Source organism: Larimichthys crocea, chromosome III (assembly GCF_000972845.2).
Source record: "Larimichthys crocea isolate SSNF chromosome III, L_crocea_2.0, whole genome shotgun sequence".
Lineage (NCBI taxonomy): Eukaryota > Metazoa > Chordata > Actinopteri > Sciaenidae > Larimichthys > Larimichthys crocea.
Window position 1 is genome coordinate 34,316,240 of NC_040013.1, and position 19,537 is coordinate 34,335,776.

At 38.5% G+C, this 19,537-nt stretch overlaps 2 protein-coding genes across 9 annotated transcripts; one reads left to right on the plus strand and one right to left on the minus strand.

Annotated features, from left to right (window-relative positions):
* Window positions 1–880: 880 nt before the first annotated feature.
* ppef2a (protein phosphatase with EF-hand domain 2a) lies at window positions 881–12,923 on the minus strand. Of its 3 annotated transcripts, XM_027278498.1 has the most exons (19): window positions 12,860–12,923; window positions 11,993–12,121; window positions 11,015–11,074; window positions 10,855–10,863; window positions 9,886–10,013; window positions 9,743–9,797; window positions 9,475–9,650; window positions 8,541–8,655; window positions 8,134–8,180; window positions 7,618–7,784; window positions 7,470–7,506; window positions 6,301–6,450; window positions 5,881–6,222; window positions 4,110–4,295; window positions 3,842–3,984; window positions 3,045–3,151; window positions 2,374–2,540; window positions 2,162–2,249; window positions 881–1,613 (listed from the first exon to the last, which is right to left on the minus strand). In XM_027278498.1, the coding sequence occupies exons 3-19, from the start codon at window positions 11,064–11,066 to the stop codon at window positions 1,360–1,362; spliced, it is 2,223 nt and encodes a 740-aa protein (XP_027134299.1). In that variant the 5' UTR covers window positions 11,067–11,074; window positions 11,993–12,121; window positions 12,860–12,923; the 3' UTR covers window positions 881–1,359. The 3 variants fall into 3 exon arrangements, with proteins under 3 accessions (XP_027134299.1, XP_027134300.1, XP_027134298.1); XM_027278499.1 differs by lacking the exons at window positions 9,743–9,797; window positions 10,855–10,863; window positions 12,860–12,923 and having other exon boundaries at window positions 11,993–12,029; XM_027278497.1 differs by lacking the exons at window positions 11,015–11,074; window positions 11,993–12,121; window positions 12,860–12,923 and having other exon boundaries at window positions 10,855–10,966.
* On the plus strand, window positions 12,862–17,564 carry LOC104918997 (flavin reductase (NADPH)). Of its 6 annotated transcripts, none has more exons than XM_010730894.3 (5): window positions 12,862–12,909; window positions 15,585–15,816; window positions 16,230–16,431; window positions 16,683–16,847; window positions 17,127–17,564. In XM_010730894.3, the coding sequence occupies exons 2-5, from the start codon at window positions 15,682–15,684 to the stop codon at window positions 17,282–17,284; spliced, it is 660 nt and encodes a 219-aa protein (XP_010729196.1). In that variant the 5' UTR covers window positions 12,862–12,909; window positions 15,585–15,681; the 3' UTR covers window positions 17,285–17,564. The 6 variants fall into 6 exon arrangements, with proteins under 6 accessions (XP_010729196.1, XP_019111216.1, XP_010729197.1 ...); XM_019255671.2 differs by having other exon boundaries at window positions 12,865–12,909; window positions 15,673–15,816; XM_010730895.3 differs by lacking the exon at window positions 12,862–12,909 and adding an exon at window positions 12,989–13,010.
* The last annotated feature ends 1,973 nt before the right edge of the window (window positions 17,565–19,537 follow it).

The following is a 19,537-nucleotide window of genomic DNA, read 5'->3' on the forward strand; positions in this document are numbered from 1 at the left end:
TGTTAAGTATAAAGCTAGAAGCAGTCGGTTAGCTCAGCATAAAGACTACATCATACATTATCTGTTAATTAGTGAGCTTTAGAAGTCTATTTGGAAAGAGCAGGGTAGCTGTTTCTAGTGCTAAGCTGAGCTAACCATCTCCTGACTGCAGCATCCTAATGAGTAGAATTAAATGAAAGTGGTTGATCTTCTTATCTAAAAGTGAAAGTTATTTCCCAAAACATCAAACTGCCCTTAAAATACAGTAAATGTTCTGTACATATAGTACATCATGAGTTCTCCGTTCTGAGCGAGATGAGAGTTTGTATCCCACCTGAGACGAGGAGAGACCACAATACATGGGTAGGCGGTTAATACAAAACATCATCAGTGCAAACTAGACTTCATTTCCAGAAGTTAAACACTTCTACTGCTAAGGCACCAGCAACATTTAGTTGCAAATACTTGCAGCTGACGTTGAGCTGCACAATTATTTATATTATTATTTTATGATAGCTGAATATTTTTAGGACATTTCATTACATCACTTTGGGATCTATGAAACAATTTTGGGCATTTTCTGATTTTATATAGACCAAACAATACTGTAAATAAAAGCGAGAAAATATTCGTCAGGTTACTTGATAATAAAAAGATTCTGTCATCAAATATTAAACATTTTTTGTCAAGAAAACTGCTTTTTATATATTTTTACGACATTTCTTGATAAATTTGATGTATTGTTGTCTCCGTACTCCTACACCCATTAGGACTGATGTACTTTTATTTTGTAGTTTGTGAATTGTTCAGTGTTCCCAGAGATATTTATCATCCTGGGCAGTTTGGATAGTTGTCATCATAAAGTCATCCTATTAACATAGGTGTGGTAACTATTTTTTTAAAATCCAGCTGGGGTTGAAACATTGTCCATTTAAAGATATCTGGAGTCAGTGTGCAGGTGTTACATCTTTTAAGTCTAGTCTAGTTAAAGTTAAAAGTGTTGTTACCTTGATTATTATCTGAATAATGATGCAGCCTGAACATAATGCCTTTTTGCTTCTGTGTTTGTGGATTTTACATCTGTAATACTTTAACTATTTAAACTATTCACTATTCAGTATTTTACCCACACTTCCTCAGTGGATAAAACAGCTTCAAAATGTGAAATGAACATAGGCTGTCAGATATCCTGAACTCTAAACTCATCCTAATCCCCTGTGATCTACGCGGCTGTTGCTCAGCATCATCCTACGTCTAAGTGTGCGTCATTAAAGCAGCTTGCGTTGGCTGCATCTCCCAGCCCTCCCCTCCACTGCCTGTCTGCCTGGCGAGGAGTCTGAGCTGAGGTCAGTCTGTTTTCAGTCTGTTTTCTCTCTCTGCTCAAATGTTTGGGTCTCCCTCCAGCTTGGTGAGGTCGCTGGCCGTGCCCATGAACATGCTGCGTCCTCGCTCCAGCCGGCTCTTCTTATCTGTGAGGCGGAAGGCCTCCATGAACTCATCGATGTCGATGCTGCCATCCTGATTGCTGTCGATGGTGACAGCCAGGTCAGAGATGGCCTCGTCTGTGATTTCCATCTTTAGGTAGACACTTAACAACTTCCAGGTCTGCCGGAAATCCTCAATGGTGATAAAGCCTGGGGAGGTTAAAGGTTAAAGATGCTGGGTAGAAAAGATTGCAGATGCAGTAATAGAAAAAAAAAAGATTAAAAAAGGCGGAAACATTTAGATATGATAGAAGAAAAAGCTTGTGTGACCAGAGGAGAGGAGTGGAGAGTGGACCATTAGATCAGTGGGTTAATCCTTGTCTTAACTGGGAGGATTCAGGAGGGAGTAACATGCTGTGGCCTCTTTTGCACGCTGCAGGTGGATTAACGGAGACTGAACACAAACGACATCTCTATCTGGACACAGCAAATACAGTGCCCTGACACACTTTACACCTCCACTGCACCACACTGTCTCTCATCGGATTGTCTCTGTGAGGTAGTACGGTTACAATTAGTTTAAGTAATTTAATAAAAATGAAGTCTGCCACAAAGTTGGAGAACTGCAGAGCAGCAGAGGTCATATTATCCTGATGTTTTCATCCAGAAACATTGGATCCTACACTTCCAATAATGCAACTTAGTAGAGTCTTACAATTAGAAAATTTCTGCCAGTGTATACACATGTAACCTTTTACCTGAGTTGTCTGTGTCTACGATTCTGAAGATGGTCTCCAGCGTGGAGCGGTGGCGATACAAAGTCTCAAGTAGACTCTGGTCGATGTGCTGTGAGAGGAGAAATGATGAAGAAAAAGCTTTTATTTTTGTGTAAACATATGACTCAGTAGACTCAGTGTTTATACAATGTCCTTAAATTGGTCCAAAATCTGAGATATTTCTGTGACCTTACATCTGTGTTGGATCCTTTAATGTTAAGCTCACTGAACCACTCATTGTAGTCAATCATGCCGTCAATGATCTTGGAGGTGACCAGCTGACAGCGCAACATCCTCCAGGGCAGACCGAGGAACATCACACTCTCCACTGCAGTGGCCCAGTCGGTCACAGATACAAGACCTGACAAAGGTGAAAACTTAACCTGTTATCTGATTTCTATTAAGATTTCAGCCCATTGCTTCCTCATACAGTCCAATCAGTACTGTACTGATGATGAAGACTGTGAGATGCATTTGAAAAATGTCATCATTAAGTAACTTAAGATTTAACTACTACTTCTAAGATCCAGGTTGTGTAAGACTTTGAGAGTTTCCGTAAATAAATCTGCTGTAGAAGTAAGAAAAAGAAAATTAGCTGAATTAAAGTAAATCACTGAACAACAACAGTTTCAGCTGAAGTTTCTGTGAAACTGTCAAATACTGCTGTATGGACTTTTGATCAGCCCACATGTTTTCATCTGAATGGGTATAAAAATACAAAAGTGTGAGATCGCATTTCTCCCAAGCCACACATTATCCTTTAAGGACTAAAAGAAGGGAGGTACACAAGAGGACTATAATGAAAAATTAAGTAACACCTGATCCGTTAAAGACTGAATTGGTTCATGAACGTCACAATACGCACCTGTGTTCTCGCTGTCGAACTTTTTGAAGGCACAGACGAGGTCAGATTTGTGCGCAAACAGCTGCTCCCGCAGGACTTTGAGGGCTGAGCGCTCAGTTCGTCCAACACTGCAGACAAGATATCAGCGGATATATTGTGAACAGTGCTTTGCTGTTAAAATGAATCAATAATAAATAAACATAAAGTCTACATTGGATATGTTGCGTACAGATATTTGTGGAACGTGTTCCTGAAACAATTAGTCAATTGAAAGAAGCTAATACGACAACAGTTTTGATAGTCGATTAATCTTTTAGTGTAATAGTTTGACATTTTAATAAAAAAAATGTATTCGTTTGCTTGAGAAGATTGATATATATCACTCTTGTGCCTGTGCATCCAGCAGACGCACTAAGCATTCTGTCCAAAATAAACAGAGCAAGTAAACAAACAAAGTTAACATGTTAATTAATGAGATTTAAAGATACTGGTAGGTGGATTTTGTTGCCTTTGTACAGAGCCAGGCTAGCTGTTTCCCTGTGTTTCCAGGTTTTATGCCAAGCTAAGCTAAGTGGCTGCCAGCTGTAGCATTACATTTAACAGACAGATGTTTGACAGATGTTGTCTCTAATTTTCTCTATTCTGTATAATTGTAGATCGCAAAGAGAAAATGTGTCACATTCAGCTTTGTGGAAGTGTTCTCTGTTTTTTGACATTTTACAAACTGAGCAATTGAATCAATGAACCAGTCGCAGCCCTTCTCCTGTAGAATCAATCATATTGTATAGGGATGAAGATTTTCTGATAGTTTTTTGCACCTTTGTCTCACAGTGAGCTCTCTGGTCATGCTGCTGGCCTGATACTGAATCAAATAAGGCACAAGATCTGGACCCAGCTTCACGTAGGCCCCCCTGTTACTTCCCACGTCGTAGTAATTGGAGGCAGAGAACAGAGTAAGGACCTAAGTGAAATAAGGAGAAAGGTGAATTCTTAAAAAAAAACATTCAGAAACAACTGTGTCATTGATCTAAAGTATGAAATGCATTTCATGTCACAGTAATCAATTCAAGCCTCTGTGCGCCTCACCTTACGGTTGTGGCAGAACTCATAACCGTCCTGTTTACACTCATGGGAGCGGATGATAAGCTGCAGGTTGTGTTTGTTCAGAAAGTCCTCGGTAATGTCGGGGCCCCAATAGCAACCACCGCCTCGCACCTCGTTGGGTGTGCAGCCATCCTGCGGCATCGGGTCACTCCACAGCAAGTCCAGGACCTGAAGTCAGATGAGAATGACTTTTAACTTTAATGAATCTAACAGAGAAACTTAAAACAGAATTTTGAAAAAGAAATTATTGTGGGAGAAAAACAACTTGCCAGGGTCAAGAATGAATTCTCAAATTCACGACAAGAAATTGGTTGGAAATGACAATTGGCACACGATTTCACGACAACTAAACAAACTGTTGGATAAATTTCCATTAAATTTGGTACAGACATTTATGCTCCCAGAGGATGAGTCATACAGACTTTGATGATCCCATCTCCTGTATATTTAGCTCAAGCTGTGCCTGCACAGCTTTACGGCACGAATGTAGTCGCTGTCTTTTTTGTATACGTTTGATTTGCCCCTGGAAACTGACCTAGAATATCTAATTTTGAATTTCAAACTTTAAGTGCAACATTTAAAGCCTTTTAAATATTTATTTGTATTCAGAATGATGTAATATTACTCAGTATCTGCTGTTACATCTGTTCACAGTGTTCTACTGCATACCAATACTTGAAAGAATCACTTAACATGTCTGGTAATTCACTGAGTATGTTACCTAATGAGCTGTTTGTAATGGCTGAACATGTTCGGACCTGAACCACCACCAAGTACATGAGCCAAATGAGACCACTGACATCCACAGCCTGTGCTTAAGGTGGCAACCAAGCAGATTGAACTCACGGCAGAGGGATTAATGACGTGGTGGATTACAGCATGTCAAAGCCTACACAGGCAACAGTCCTCAGCACCACATCTGAGGTAAATGTTGATCACTGATGAACATTTGTCAGGCTGTGACTCAGGACTGATTTAGTGCTGCGACACAAAGACCATGACCTCATAAATCTTTTTTTCCACATAAGTCTCTATAGCTAAGTGGGACTCTTTAGGACCCGAGAACAACAAACAAACTCACCCACAGAGCAACAACAATAACAAATGATGACCTTCGTTCCTAAATGCGGTTTCAACACCTCTTGATATTGATATTGCAGTTTGCAGTTAATTATTATGGTTATATTAAAGGTTTCCTGTGGACCTTTGTCCTCTCTTAGTCTAAGTTTAAGTTTTGTTTGTTTACACGAGAAATCCACAAGGTCCCTTTAAGGCATTGCACTATTTAGAGGTTAACAATGTGTTAATTAATTGATTAGTCAGTCGACACAAAATTAATCTGCAAATATGAGTTTGTTAAACAACAATGTAATGTATGTCTCTTTGCATGTGTGTATATATTAACGTATTTTTCTATTGGTATTGCCTCTTTTCATTATAATATTGTATTTCTGTTTGTTTATCATTCTTGTAGCTTGCCTGTGTTTTATTTTTGCTGGTTTACTGCCTTTTAAAGTACTTATATTTAGTGGTTTATTAATAGTAGTATTAATGTACTAATGAAGTTATATATTAAGTATTATGGAGTTGGGATCAAACTCTTTACTTTGGCAGCATTAATAAGGTACTTTACAAGACTAAGAAAAACAAACTCGAAACAAAGACAATGCAGGATCAGTTGGCTTTGCATCAAACAAGTTGGATGTCTGTATTAAAATATCTGAGCAAACACTATTCAATACTCATTCATCACCTGTTTCCACTCGTCATTGGGATTGTCACTGTTGATAGAGTCAGAGGACACAGATGCAGTTATGTTTTTTTCCGATGATATGGTCCCCGAGTTGTAAATAGACTGTTTCCTCATCCTGCTCTCCAGCTCATCAACAGCGTTTCCTTTGATCCGGTCAGAGAAGTCCTGCAATGAGCGGTTTTGGAAACTTTCACGTTCTCCAAAGGCTTTGGGATATGCAAGGGAGATCCGACGCTGGCATAACTTGTTGGCGGCTAAGATGTCCTCATCCATCTCTGAGTCGATGGACATCCCCGCAGAACTCTTGTGTCTCTTCTTTGGAGGCCTCAGTGCTGAAACATACTGAGAAAAAAACAAAGACAACAGCAGAGATGAATGATGCTGATGTGTTTATCACAGCTGCACATGATTTCTCCTCACATTGTGTCTGTCCAGTCTGGCGAGGATGCTGAGGTCTGTGACGTCGGAGATCCCTCCATGGAGCACCAGCACCTTCTGGTCGATCACCGTTGCCAATGGCAACCAGCTGAAAATCTTCTGCAGCAGCTTCAGGATCCGTTTGCCGTGCATCTGAGGAGTAGCACAAACGTCTTTTTTCAGTTTTATGGCAGTTTGTTGTCAACATAGTGTATCTTTTATTTATGTTTATTTGTTTATTTATTTATGTTTATGTTTTTTGTGGTATGGATTTGTTCTAATTATTCATTATTTCATTTAAACCAAATCTAATGTAGGTTGAATTTGCACACTGTGACCATTGACATGGATGGAACATTTGTCACAACTATTAAATAAATATCAGGCCATCGGATACAAAACTCTCAGCCTGTGTTCTGGATTTCTGTTGATGTTGCGTGACCGCGTGATTTTCCATTGTAACAATGCAGCTTTTCTTTCTCACAGATGACCAAATTCCTCTTTTGTGTGTACTTTGTTTTTGTTTCTTCATCATTAGCTTCAATAACTTCACTTTTCAATAAACAAAGTTGGGGGGTGGGAGTAAACTTCAATTTCAACTCACAATCTGAAAAAAAAACAGGAGTTTAAGTAATGACTGATATTGATATATTTAATTTTCATTTTGGTCTAATTTTAGGGATGTTTTTATCAATTCTTGATGTTGTGGCTGTCTTTATTTGAAAGATTGTTACAGCTTGTTTCTTGAGTATAAAGATGTCGTTTCAGATTGTGAGTTTGATGCATTTCAATCAAATTAATGATGATAGTGTGCACAATGATGATAGTGTACTTTATAACAAAATAATAATAATAATAAAAAAAAAGGAAAGTAAATTTAAAACATTTGGGACATCTGAGATTTACTTTGTGGATCTTTCTCGACCTCCCTGAATCATCAGAGTCAGATGTTCTGCTGTCATCTAGTTTAATGACCTCAAATCCTCTTAGCTGTGAGGAGGAGTGACCAGTGTTGTATTGGCCTATATCAAGCTTCACTGGGAATGTGTAGGCACAGGTGCTCTAAATGTCATCTGGATTAGGACACATTTTAGATGTGCTGGCTGGTTTGATAAGCAGGGATGATGAGTTAGAAACAAATCAGGTTTCAGGATTTCATCATATAAGCCTACCTTGTATTTAGTCAACACCTCCTTTGTGAAACCATACCTACATCAGTGAGAGAAACACAAGATGACAGTTAGAAATATTGGTTTTGATTACACCTGATGAGTTCTGACAACAAGAACATGTGATTTGGGGTTTTAGATTTAGTTTTACCTCAGGTTGACTATGTGGTCCTCATGATTTCCTCTGTTGAGATAGACGTCACTCGGATAGACGAGCAGGAATGAGAACAGGATGATGAGGATCTCAATAGAGTCTTTGCCTCGGTCTACAAAATCTCCATTAAATACATAGGGTTTCTCCAAACACGGCATGCCATTCTGTAAAGTAAACAGCAGCAAATTAACACTGTGTTAAAGGATCAATCTGTAATCTGTATGTAAACAAATGATGAGCCACAGCACATGGAGTAAAAGCAGATCCTGCTCTCACTCACTAATTGCTTTGCAGAGAAAAGGCAGCACGTTGTGGCAAAACATTTTGTTTTTCAAAGTATTTTAATTAAAATATTAGAATTACAACATTTTAACAATTTCAGGGAAAATGTCTCCATGCAGACAACTCTTTAAAATTAATTACCACAGTTCATAAGCTACAAAGAAACGACAACATCTCCAGTTTTTAGTTATTTGAGAATTTGTAAAAACATTTAGAAGATAAAGTCCAGACCTTGTAGAAAATTAGCAACAGGTCTTCCAGTTGCCCGTGCAAATCACCTGTAATGAAGAGGATATATATATAAATGAATGAACATAGTTGATTAATAACAATAAACAGAAAGAAACTGTGTACATATTTGCCAAGAGATGTTTAACATTAAAAGCAGACTGCCTAACTGCCTATTATTTTTTCATTTCTCAACATTTGGACTATAACATATCAGATATTTTACGTTGTTTTCCTGGAAAAAAGCCTAAAAACTTCAGTTTTCTATAACAGGAGATTAAGAAAACCAGCAAATCTTCACAGTTTACAGTTGGCAATTCTGTTGCTAAAACAATACATCAGTTATCAGAATTGTTGCTGAATAATTCTTTTAATTAATTTGTTTGATCGACTAATTGTTTTCAGCTCACCACAAATAGTGATTTCTTTGCTCTGGCAGGTGGAGATGCGGTTGATATTTGGCAACATCCGGAGCTGTTTCCACGTCTCTAGCAGGAGCTGGAGGACGTAGCGCGAGTGCAACTGCTACTGGGAGAGAGGCTTGTTAGCAAGAAGGCTTTTAGGCACAAAAACATGAACAAGTGGTCACACCGCACTGCTCTGGTTTTGTGATTAATGCATGCAAGATTTTCTGTCTTGCAGAAAAAGATTAAAGTTCTAGTGTGTAACATTTGGTAACATCTAATGGCAAAAATGGAATATAATGTTCACTGTATGTTTTCATCAGAATGATCCTTTAATATCTACAGAGGGAGCAGGTCCTCAGTTGGTTTAAATCTGCAGCTTCACTACTAGATGCCATTAAATTCTACATATTTAAGTTGATTTTTTTTTTTAGAAGTTCTGCCAAACACAAAAAACCCTGTTAAGCAGACAACTCAGACTCCTTCTTAAGTCTATAAACATGATTGCTATGCTCCTTCAAATACAGACAAGCGAGCATACATATTAAGATAAAGGATATATGTTGAACAGCCTCAATCATTCACACTGCAAATATCAAATGCCTTTGTAGAGTTTTTATCTGAAAGGTTAATATCCTGATTTTTGATACTCAATTCTTAGTCAGTTTGGTTAATGACAGTTCAGTGTGTGATATCCAAAGAACAGAGGACACGTGTAAAGAAAGGAGTAAAATGTTGTTTCTTAAATGAATGATTTTGTTGGAAATTGTTGGAAAGTATAGGATGTAAAATGCTGGTTAAAGCAAAATACAGAAAGGAACATCTCTAAAATTTGCATGTAATTTTCCTACTAAACTAAGACCATTGAATCTGAACATAAGCTGTGACCAAGGCAACATTATTTTAGAGACTGGACAGTTAAGCAGTGGTGTGCACCTACTTTCTTGTTCCTGAATGCTTCCACCAGCCCGACTGTCTGCTCCACCGTCAGAGGGAAGGTCAGGTGAGGTCCTGAGTAAATCTCCGGCACCTCGATGTTCTTGTAGCAGAAGTACCTCTCCCACTCTGCGTCCCGACAAACCTCATTCTCTCTGAAGATGTGCGAGATCAAATTTCCTGAAGGGAAAGTCAAGACAACAGTTCAAACTCAGAGGTTCAGTTATACCGACACAAAAATAAAGTTTGTCATCCAAAAATTGAAATCTTACGTTCATTGCTTGATGGTGTGAAATTGTCCATGAGGTAGCCGAGGAAATTATAAAGCTGCACAGGGAGGCGATGTTAAAGATGAGCTGTTATTTATATTATTCCTCTATAAAAAACGTATAGAAGTATACTAGATGGTTCTCACCTTTATCTGAGCCTGTTCTCCAGAGTATTCGATGGACTGGAAGATGTGCCAGGTGTATCTCCGCCTTGTCTCTGTGCGGGCTACATATTGACGGTACCATCTCTGAATCAGCACGGCAGCTCTTAAAGCTGCAACACAGAGAACACATCAACAAGTATAATACATTAATACAATATACTATATTTTATGCTGAATAAAAGTACTTTTACTTTTTGCTTTTGCTAAAGGATGCATAATATTTCTAGACTGGTTTGTTTACTTAAGTAAAAGATCTGAGTACCGCAGCAGTACACACAGTATTTAAGTGCAGTAAGATTTTGTAATAATTTAACACAAATTTCTGTAGACTTTCAGTGGAATCATATTGTATTATCATATCATGCCACTGTTTATCAAAATGTTGTAGTTTATAATTCAAAGAACTAAAATGAGCTGTTAAAATTTTATATATGTGTGTGTTGGTAATATTTCAACATCTGTAATATGTGTCATAATATTGTGATTCTCTGTTTAAACATGGAGAACTGTCACAGACCATAACTGACAAAACACTCTGAGATACAGGCTGATGTCCTGACCAAGGCAGGAGGTAATGTCTTATATTCACTCTCCATTTACTAGCAGGTTTTATAGAATCATTTTTTTAGTATCTGTTTATTTAACGTTTCTGTTTACACAAGTATAATTTTGCTGAAATTACACACTGCTACAATTTTACAGACAGAAAAGTACAAATCATGTGTGTTCATAAAAACATCAGCTGGAGAATCATGAGTTGAGCGATTTTGGAAATGCTGTTTACACACTTTCAGTGTTTCAACACTGATTTATTCACTCTTGGCTTTTAAGAGTTTGCATAAGTGGTATGTAAGTATGTGGCAATATTTTTTACTTTTGCTGAAGTATATTTTGACAGCTTTGTCAGCAAACAACAACATAACAGTCAAGGTAAGTTCAGATATGGCTTACTTGTGACGGCTGCATGCAGCAGAGCAAAAAGAGGGAAAGAAACACAACAGATATAATAAAGAAGATCACAGTTATGAAGCAAAGCAAAGAAAAACAGGAGAACCATGAAGCCTTTCTGTTAAGAGAGATAAACACTGTCTGTGTGGAGGATCATGGTTACCTTTTCTGGACTGTTTGTGGAACTGGTCAGACTTTGTGACGCCACATCCCATGACTGTTCCTGTTTAAAGCAAACAACAGTCATCACATCAGCTAAAAGTGACAAGGACATTTAGATAATTCCAACACATGAGCATGTATTTAACTATGCTGTTGATGCATTAAAAGATGAATTTCAAACTGCACTCTACAGGTGCGACCTTTTGGAGTTCAGGCATGTATACATACAAGCTGAGACACAGATTCTCCACACACATTTTAAAATAATTCTGCTACAGTCTTGGCCTCTTTATTCACAGAGCGAAAGGGCAGCAGCAGAAGAGCAGAAGCTGCAGAACGCTCAACTTTATGGCCTCTTAATCTCGTTATCTGCTGGTTGACCTCTGTGATTGGCCTTAATCCTGCAGCAGAGCTCTGTTTTCGTCTGATTTCTACGAAGGCTTATACTGAGCGATGCATAATCTAAATAACGACAGCATCTTCACATGCAGAAGTTATTTTGATGAAATAAAAAGATTTAAAAAAATGGAAATGGCATTTTTAAATGTCCTTCTCTTATTTTAGATCAACATGTAATCCATGAATTACTGTTAACAATTTATAAAACCATTAATAATAAGAGCTGTGCATGATAGATTTCATCAAAATGCTTTGGGACATATTTTACATTTTTATTTTGCAGTGCTGGTTTTGTCCTACTTAAATGAACAGATGGGTGGCTTTCGTCACCTGTAAAGATATTTAGCAGCCGTCCAATCAGAGAGAGTTTTCTGATCTATCACTACACAGGACTCTGTACTACAAGCCAAATCTGGTATTTTAAGTGGACTAAAAAATACTTTGAGACAAATTTGAAACAATTATTTGAATCAAATATGATGTTTCAGGCCAAAATTGATTTAATTTGATCTAACTTTTGATTATTTCACTCTATAGAAATAAAAATAATAATAAACTCCACTATGAGCAGTTTACTTACGTGGTCACCTCTTCTATCCAGTCACCAGTTCCCAAGTTGTTTGACTGTGAGTTCTCAGCTTCTGTGAGTATTTAAACAGCCATTTGCCTTGTTTCATCCTCCACCAGTTCTCCAGGATCAGGTCAAGATCTGCAGGATGTCAATTAGATCTCTCATTGTAGGAAGATGAATGACAGCAGGATCCAATAACTCACCACAGAGGCCTCATGTATGAAGCTGTCCCTCTGTGCAGCTCCCTCTGTCAGTGCTGTAGCTTTAGTCTTTAGTCCCTTGGTGTGATCGCATAATCAAGGCACCGAGTCACAAGTGGATTACTTAGCTAATGACTTGATGCGACTAGACTGGTCTTTATTTAGGAAGATGGCAAAGTGCAGAGATAAATGTAGGTTGCAAAAGTTAGGCCTGCATCTGTTTTTAGACTTGTTTTTGGAAGACGTTTTGACTACAGATGCTTGTTTTGGATGTAACTCAGTCTAAGTACAAGAGACTTATTAATATCATATGTGAAACACAAGTGACTGTATAACCTTGACAGGTCATTATAGTCCTATCAGTATCTATCAGTATTCATAAAATAGCCCACTGTTTCTTTATTGCAAATCACCAGAGTCCAAAGTTTTGTTTTCATATCTTCATTTTTCTGACAAAATGACAGAAGTTGCTATGAACTTGATAGGAAACACAGAAAAAAGTAAGCAAACATTAAAATATACTAATGTGGGGTGTCATTTTTCTGCAGCTACCACATTATTTAAAGTGCAAACATAAAACACAGTCCAAAACATTATCCTAAATCCACACTAACATTATAATAATAAGTGTACAGAACACATAACCTTTGAAAAACGCTACATTTACAAACAATACCTGAACGCTGCCGCTCTTGAACGCCCCCGTTGCGTAATTGAAACGCGGAGGTGAGTTTGTTCATGATTGTTTATCATAATAATTTATCATAATAATTACTTAACGCCAAACTGCAGCGTTAATATTTCAGAGAAACTTGACAAAATATACAGTAAGTCGCTCCGCTTTCTGGAGAGCGTGTACCTTTTTAAGAAAGGGGCGTATTCAAGTCGGTGCAATGTGGTGGTTTTATAACTCAGTTTGTAGTTTATAGCATGGACATATATACATGTATATATATATATATATACACACATATATATGTCTATGGTTTATAGGTTTATTCTAGCTAAGCCTACTTAAAACATTTAACTTTACTAATGCAGCTGTCTGAAACTTAGTCTGAGTCTTTACAATCCTCATGGAGGTTGTAAGTCTAGGTAAGTATAAGCTTACACAAACACCGATCCTACATGAACAGATGTGATATTTGTCATTATTAGGGCCCGAGCACGGCACGCTGGGCGACCCCAAAAATTACGCATTTTGGGGTCACGCACATGGACGTACGCTTATGGCTCTACAGCGCCACCTAGGTGTGTGTTTTTGGTGGTGCCCCTCGAAATGAGAAATGAGACTCCATTGACTTTTGGGCTGATTTTCAGGCAAAAGTGTTGGGCTATCATATACTTTGTCAGAGCTGTCTGAAACTTCTTGTTGTTGTTAAGACCAATATTTTGCACAATTCGGCTGCATAACTATTTAGGGGGCGGGGCAAAAGAGCTCTATAGCGCCCCCTGGAATTTTTCTTTGAGGCAGCCCCGCCACAGTTTTGGACACAGAGTTATGAAACCTCAGCCAAATTATAGAACACATTATAGAATACAAAAAAGTCTCTTGGAGCAATGGGCTACAATGAACAGGAAGCGAGATATTTAAGAACGAAAATCGCTATTTTTGCTGTTTCGGCCTGGTTGACAAGGGGTCATGTTTGAACAAACTCGTCCTAGGGATTTTATCCAATTCACTTCAAACTTGGTATGTGTGTTCATGTAGACTTCCTGAGTAAAAGTTATCAAAATGATGAATTTTGAGGAAACGGTGTGGGCGTGGCGATCCATAAAAATCATTCAAAGAAGAAATCAGCAGGAAGCACCTTCTCAGGGCTGTCTGAAACTTCTTGCAGTTATCAAGACCGATATTATAAAGAACGATGTTATGCACATTTCGACGTGCGCATATGTGCGAGGGCCCGACCATCGCTCCTTGCAGCTTTAATTTATTTTATGTTGCATACTCCATATGTGTATAAATAGCTCATTATGAGTTTCTCGTCTCCTCATGTACATTAAAATAAAGTAAACAAATATTTTGCAGCATGTAAACACGTACAATGTTGATTTTAGTTGTTAGTCGTTTCCTCTTCCAATAATTGATTTTTGATTTGGAGTGACACTGTCAATACTGGGATCACAGATTGAGCTTTAAATGACTGTAATTAAGTCCTCAACAGTATGGTATTGTTGTCAATGCAGATCCAAATTGAAAGCAGCCTTTTATTTATAGAAACGAAGACCTAGTGTGTGGTTATTTTTCATTTACAGCTTATTTTTGATTTCTTATTTTTAGGACTGTTATTAAATTATGTGTAATTTCATAGTCTGCAGCAGAATTGTCAGATAGGATGAGGGAGTGGTGGCATTCACTGTGTTTTCAGAGGGTTTTTAAAACCTAAATATTGCTTTAGATTGTTTTGCTTTTTACAGTATCACAGTTTTCCTTTTTTTTCCCCATGATACTTAGCTTCCATGTTACAGCGTCACTTGCAGCCTGATGTTATCATAAAAGCAAACCACCAGATTAATCTGAATGATTTAACAGGAAAGGCCTCAGGGAGTCATTAAAACAGGAGTCAAACACACAATAGGAATCATTCCTGACCCAACTGCAGGTCACATAACATGTGTTTTCCTCTCTTTTTCTGGGAACTGTTGTGCTTTAAGTGCTAGGACAGAAGCAAACGCACCGGGCTGTAGTCGAGTATAGAGTGACCTTTTGACCTTTGGTTAGATTAAAAGTCATGCAAGGTTCAGTGTAGTACTTATCCTTACAGCTATCATGAATCTTTATTGTCTAAACGTGCGTTTACTACTGCATTTCATCAGGACTCTTTTGTCTATAATTGTGGTTGGCAAGACAAGAGTAACATTGAAGCTATTAACATTTTATATTGCATAATATTGTATTGTACATGATTCGCATGTGGCTCCATGTTAACCAGAATTCAGCGACTGTACATTTTCAGAAAAATCTCTTAATGAAACTCAGTCAACAGTATCTGCTTAATAACCTCAGAGAGCATCTGATCGACCAGCTCGTCATCCTCCAGTACTGTTGATATAATCTTTTCATACAACAAAGTGTGTAGTGTTTGCCTCCTTAAAGGGAAGTTTTCATCAGATTTTCTATGTATTTTATAAATGAAGCAACTAATCAATGCAAAGATAAAATAATAGGTACATTATTTGATGATGAAAATAATCATTCTTTATTGTCAGATTGTGTGAATTGTTCATTCTACATGATTTCACCTCTTTAGATTAGTATTTCTGTTGGATCAGTGACTACTGTGTAGTCAACTACATTTTAAACGCAAAATTCGTCAGATGACTAACCATAATTTCTTACAGAAGGCCTCTTTATTGCACCGTAATAATCATTTTTTACACTTGAACTTGCAAAACAGGGAGGGATCTTTCCAGCAGTTAATTTGAGAGGGCAGACCATTCAGCACGTTGTCTATTAACCAGCCTTGACTGAACTCTGTGTGTCAGAGTCTGAGGATGAAGGTCGCTGTGCTTGGAGCCACTGGGCAGACTGGACAGTATCTGGTCAACCAGGCGCTGCAGCAGGGTCATACAGTCACTGCTATCGTCAGGAATCCAGGAAAACTCACCATCCATCATGACAATCTCAAGGTGATGTAACCTTGCTGCATGTTTTTTCTGTTATTATTTTTTTGTTGGAAATCAGTTAAGATTTAAGTGGAAATAAACTACAGTGAGCCTTGTTTTAAAATGAAGCTACTAAACTCTGTTTGTGGCATGTTTTTAAATATTGTTTTGGTTTGATTTTGTGCCACAGATGCAGTAGGGAAGTCAGGAGGTGTTGAAAAATACAGAAAATATATTTTTTTAGAAAACAGAATAACACCGGCTTATTCTCCATTCTTTTTTTTATTCAATCTAGTATCCAAAGCTTTGCTCTGTTAAAACGAATCAAACTTATGAATTTGTTTGTAAGTAACAATCATGCACTGCTCCTGACTAAAATATATAAAAAGTCAAATTTATTTCAGTATTATATGTGTTTCCCTGTCTGTTGCTTTCAGGTGGTGGAAGCTGATATTTTCTCAGCAGAGAGTCTCAAAACTCATTTCAAAGGACAGGATGTAATCATGTCCTGCCTTGGCTTCCCGGTCTCCATCTTCTCTGCGGTGACGGGCTACACCCTGTCCATGAAAGTTATTATCAGCGCCATGCGAGAGGCCCAAGTCAACAGAATCATCACCATGACCTCCTGGTACACTGAACGTAAGCGCAGTATTCATGATGAGGCCTTCTGTGGGGTTTCCACCCAGTTGTTGTAAATTTCAGTTTGGGTGGTGTTTATTAATTGTAATGTTGTGTTTGTTTAATATTTTCCCTCAAGAATATTTCTGCAGATTAACACAAGATCATACATAGCAGAGGCATGAGATTTTCCCTATTGCTTGTGTGCAAATGCTGTTTGTTTTGTGTTTTCCAAAGTCTCTCTGAATCTTTTTTTTCTCTTTTGTTGTTAGCTAATTCTGGAACGCAGTCACCTTATCTCATCCGGTTCCTCCTGCTGCCGTTGATCCGAAGTGTCCTCACCAACATGCATCAGATGGAGCAGTTCCTGCAGGAGACTGGGGACATCAACTGGACTGTGGTTCGCCCACCTGGTCTCAAGAACCTGCCTGCCTCAGGTAAAAGCAGACCAGCAACAGGGGGCAGAAGCAAACCTATATAACAAGCATAAGAGGCTGCCAGTTTGGCGGCATAGTGAGGGTGACACCACAAAGTGTTTAAGAGGACCTTCCATGAGAATGAATGGGCCTTTTTTACTAATGATATTCCTTTCCTTGAGGTTTCAGCACATCTTTGTGGTCATTGTTTCACGCCTTTCACTCCCTGAAGGACCAAATGAAAATGGTGTTTTTGTAAAGCTACTAACTCCCACTTTTTCACCCTTGTTTCCTCTGCAGCTCAAGAGTTCCTGACCCATGAGGGATACTTTGTGCCTGACAATAGTGGTTACCCTGTAGGGAGCACAGTGGGAAGAGGAGACGTGGCTCGCTTTATGCTCTCTCTCCTCAACAACAATGCCTGGGTCAAAAAAGGAGTTGCCATCATTACCAAATGAAAAAGAATACGCCAGTGTTTGTTGTATTAAAGGGTCAGTTCACCCAAAGTGCAATTTAATCTCTAGTGGTATCTAGATGCAGATATTTTTAAGTCGGATGTTTCAGTGCTGTGAGCACCACAAACAAAGTTCAGTTCATCTCTGTCTAAGCAGAAGTTACAGAAAAAGAAATATATCTTCAAACTATCTTCATGGTTAGATACCACTGGAGTTATGGAAAAAAAAAATCTCTTTTTATTGAATTTGGAGGAGCTGGCCTTAAATAAAATGTGCTATCAATTTCCGGTCTTCACAGTCTACTACTTGATATAATGACAAAAAACAGCTGTGTATAACCTGTTTGTTTTTATTTACTTTTGTTCATCATCAATACGTGTACCATTCAGTTATAATGATGTTTCTACTCATTGTAGTACATGGTTTAACCACATGGAGGTAGTATTGTGCCATATCTGATAGCAATAAGAAAAGGTCAACTGCATTTAAATCAGCATTCCCATTTGTTTATTAACTTAACTACTAGTTAATATTTCAGAATGAATGGAAAGCTTATCAATCAATCATTTATTGATCATAATGTTGCACCATGTGTGAGCACTTTGTATTTAAATGTGTACTTTATCAGTTCTGTAAAATAAACATACATTAACGAAACTGATAAAGGTGCATATGCATGTTTAGGTCGGCTCACATCCCATTAATGTCTAACTTGTAATTTAAATTTAAAGGTTTTTGATCTTCCTTCCTGTTACACATTAACCAGAGAACCAGGGTCACCACAGTGCAGGCCTTTGACAGATTCAGTTAATCATGAGTTAGCGGATAGAGATGAATCTAATCTAAGAAACCACCAGTCTCTGCTTACTTTGGTTGTCTTTGGAGCTGTTGAAAACTTCCTAGGTCTGTTTTTTCTGCAAACCTGCAGGTTCTTTACACTGGTAACCACGGCCAAACCATCCAGTTTCATGTTATTCAGTCCTCTCGTGCTCCCACGTTTCTTGGTCAGCCCTACAGAAACACAATCCCGACATCCCCCAACTAGTCTGCTGGCAAAGTGATGATGTCATTCCTCTTGTCTTCAGTCTGCTCTTGCTCCAGTTGAAGCTGCTGTTTTCCTTCAGTCACTGAACTTCCATTCATTCTGTCTATCATGATAGATGAGAATTTAGTAAACAGCATGCTCTTTCTATCCCTCCACACCATCTCTATCGCTGCTCCCGGAGCTCCACGACACTATAGTTATCCATACAACCTGTTTTCATCTTAAACCTGTTGGTGCTGGTTTCTTCTTTGCTGCCAAGGACCCTACACTCAGGGACTCAACAACATCACCATTAAAAACATGTTTACTCTTCCCCTTATCACTTCTCCCTTTGAGCCTCTTTGGGGAGCCATGAACCATGTTTTCTTAACTGGACCTCAGGAATGCCTAGCATCTGGCCAGGATAGAAGGAAATAAGTGGGTTGTTAAGAATGAAAAATGTGTGTTTCATGTTACATTCTTGAGAGCGGGCAGGTAAAGATGGATCCTGTGAATATTCAGACAGCGGCCCAGACATTGTCCCTTAAACAGCTCCAACAGTTTCTTGGGTTTGCTAATTTCTGCGGCAGATTGATCAGTGATTACAGTCGTGTTGCCTCTCCTCTCACCAAACTAATTAGGGCTCGAGCACGGCACGCTGGGGCGAGGCCCTATTGGATTTCGAACGCTGAACGACGTTTAAAAGTAATTTTCGACGGCCCATATCCCCTTGAAAACTCACAAAAAATTGCCTACACCCCCAAAGGAGTACAATTACGCATTTTGGGGGTCTCGCACATGGAAGTACACATATGGCTCAACAGCGCCACCTAGATGTGTGTTTTTGGCGGTGCCCCTCACCACGGTTTCATCCATGTGTACGAAATTTGGAGGGAGTAAGTAACATGCCCAGACGAACAAAAAAGTCTCTTGGTGAAGTGTATGGCGTCCAATTTTTGTCAAAGTTGGCCTTTTTGTGTTTTTGGGGTCATTTCCAGGGGTCGCATTTGAACGAACTCCTCCTAGGGATTTTATCCGATGCGTTTAAAACTTGGCGTGTGTGTTCTTAAGGCCTCGACAATGAAAATTTATTAAAATAACAACTTTTCATCAGAGGGTGTGGCCGTGATGGCATGTCAAAGTCAACAGTGCCGATTTTTTCGAAAAAATATGAGACTCCATTTACTTTTGGGCTGATTTTCGGGCAAAAGTGTTCCTCGGAGCTGTCTGAA

Coding starts and splice junctions, on each gene's coding strand:
- LOC104918997 (XM_010730894.3), top strand. CDS start 15,682: ATGAAGGTCGCTGTGCTTGGAGCCACTGGGCAGACTGGACAGTATCTG. Junction 15,817..16,229: donor TCCATCATGACAATCTCAAG/GTGATGTAACCT, acceptor TGTTGCTTTCAG/GTGGTGGAAGCTGATATTTT. Junction 16,432..16,682: donor GACCTCCTGGTACACTGAAC/GTAAGCGCAGTA, acceptor TTTTGTTGTTAG/CTAATTCTGGAACGCAGTCA.
- ppef2a (XM_027278497.1), bottom strand. CDS start 10,960: ATGGTTCTCCTGTTTTTCTTTGCTTTGCTTCATAACTGTGATCTTCTT. Junction 7,785..8,133: donor TGTTGCTAATTTTCTACAAG/GTCTGGACTTTA, acceptor TTTACTTTACAG/AATGGCATGCCGTGTTTGGA. Junction 2,541..3,044: donor GTTCGACAGCGAGAACACAG/GTGCGTATTGTG, acceptor CACCTTTGTCAG/GTCTTGTATCTGTGACCGAC.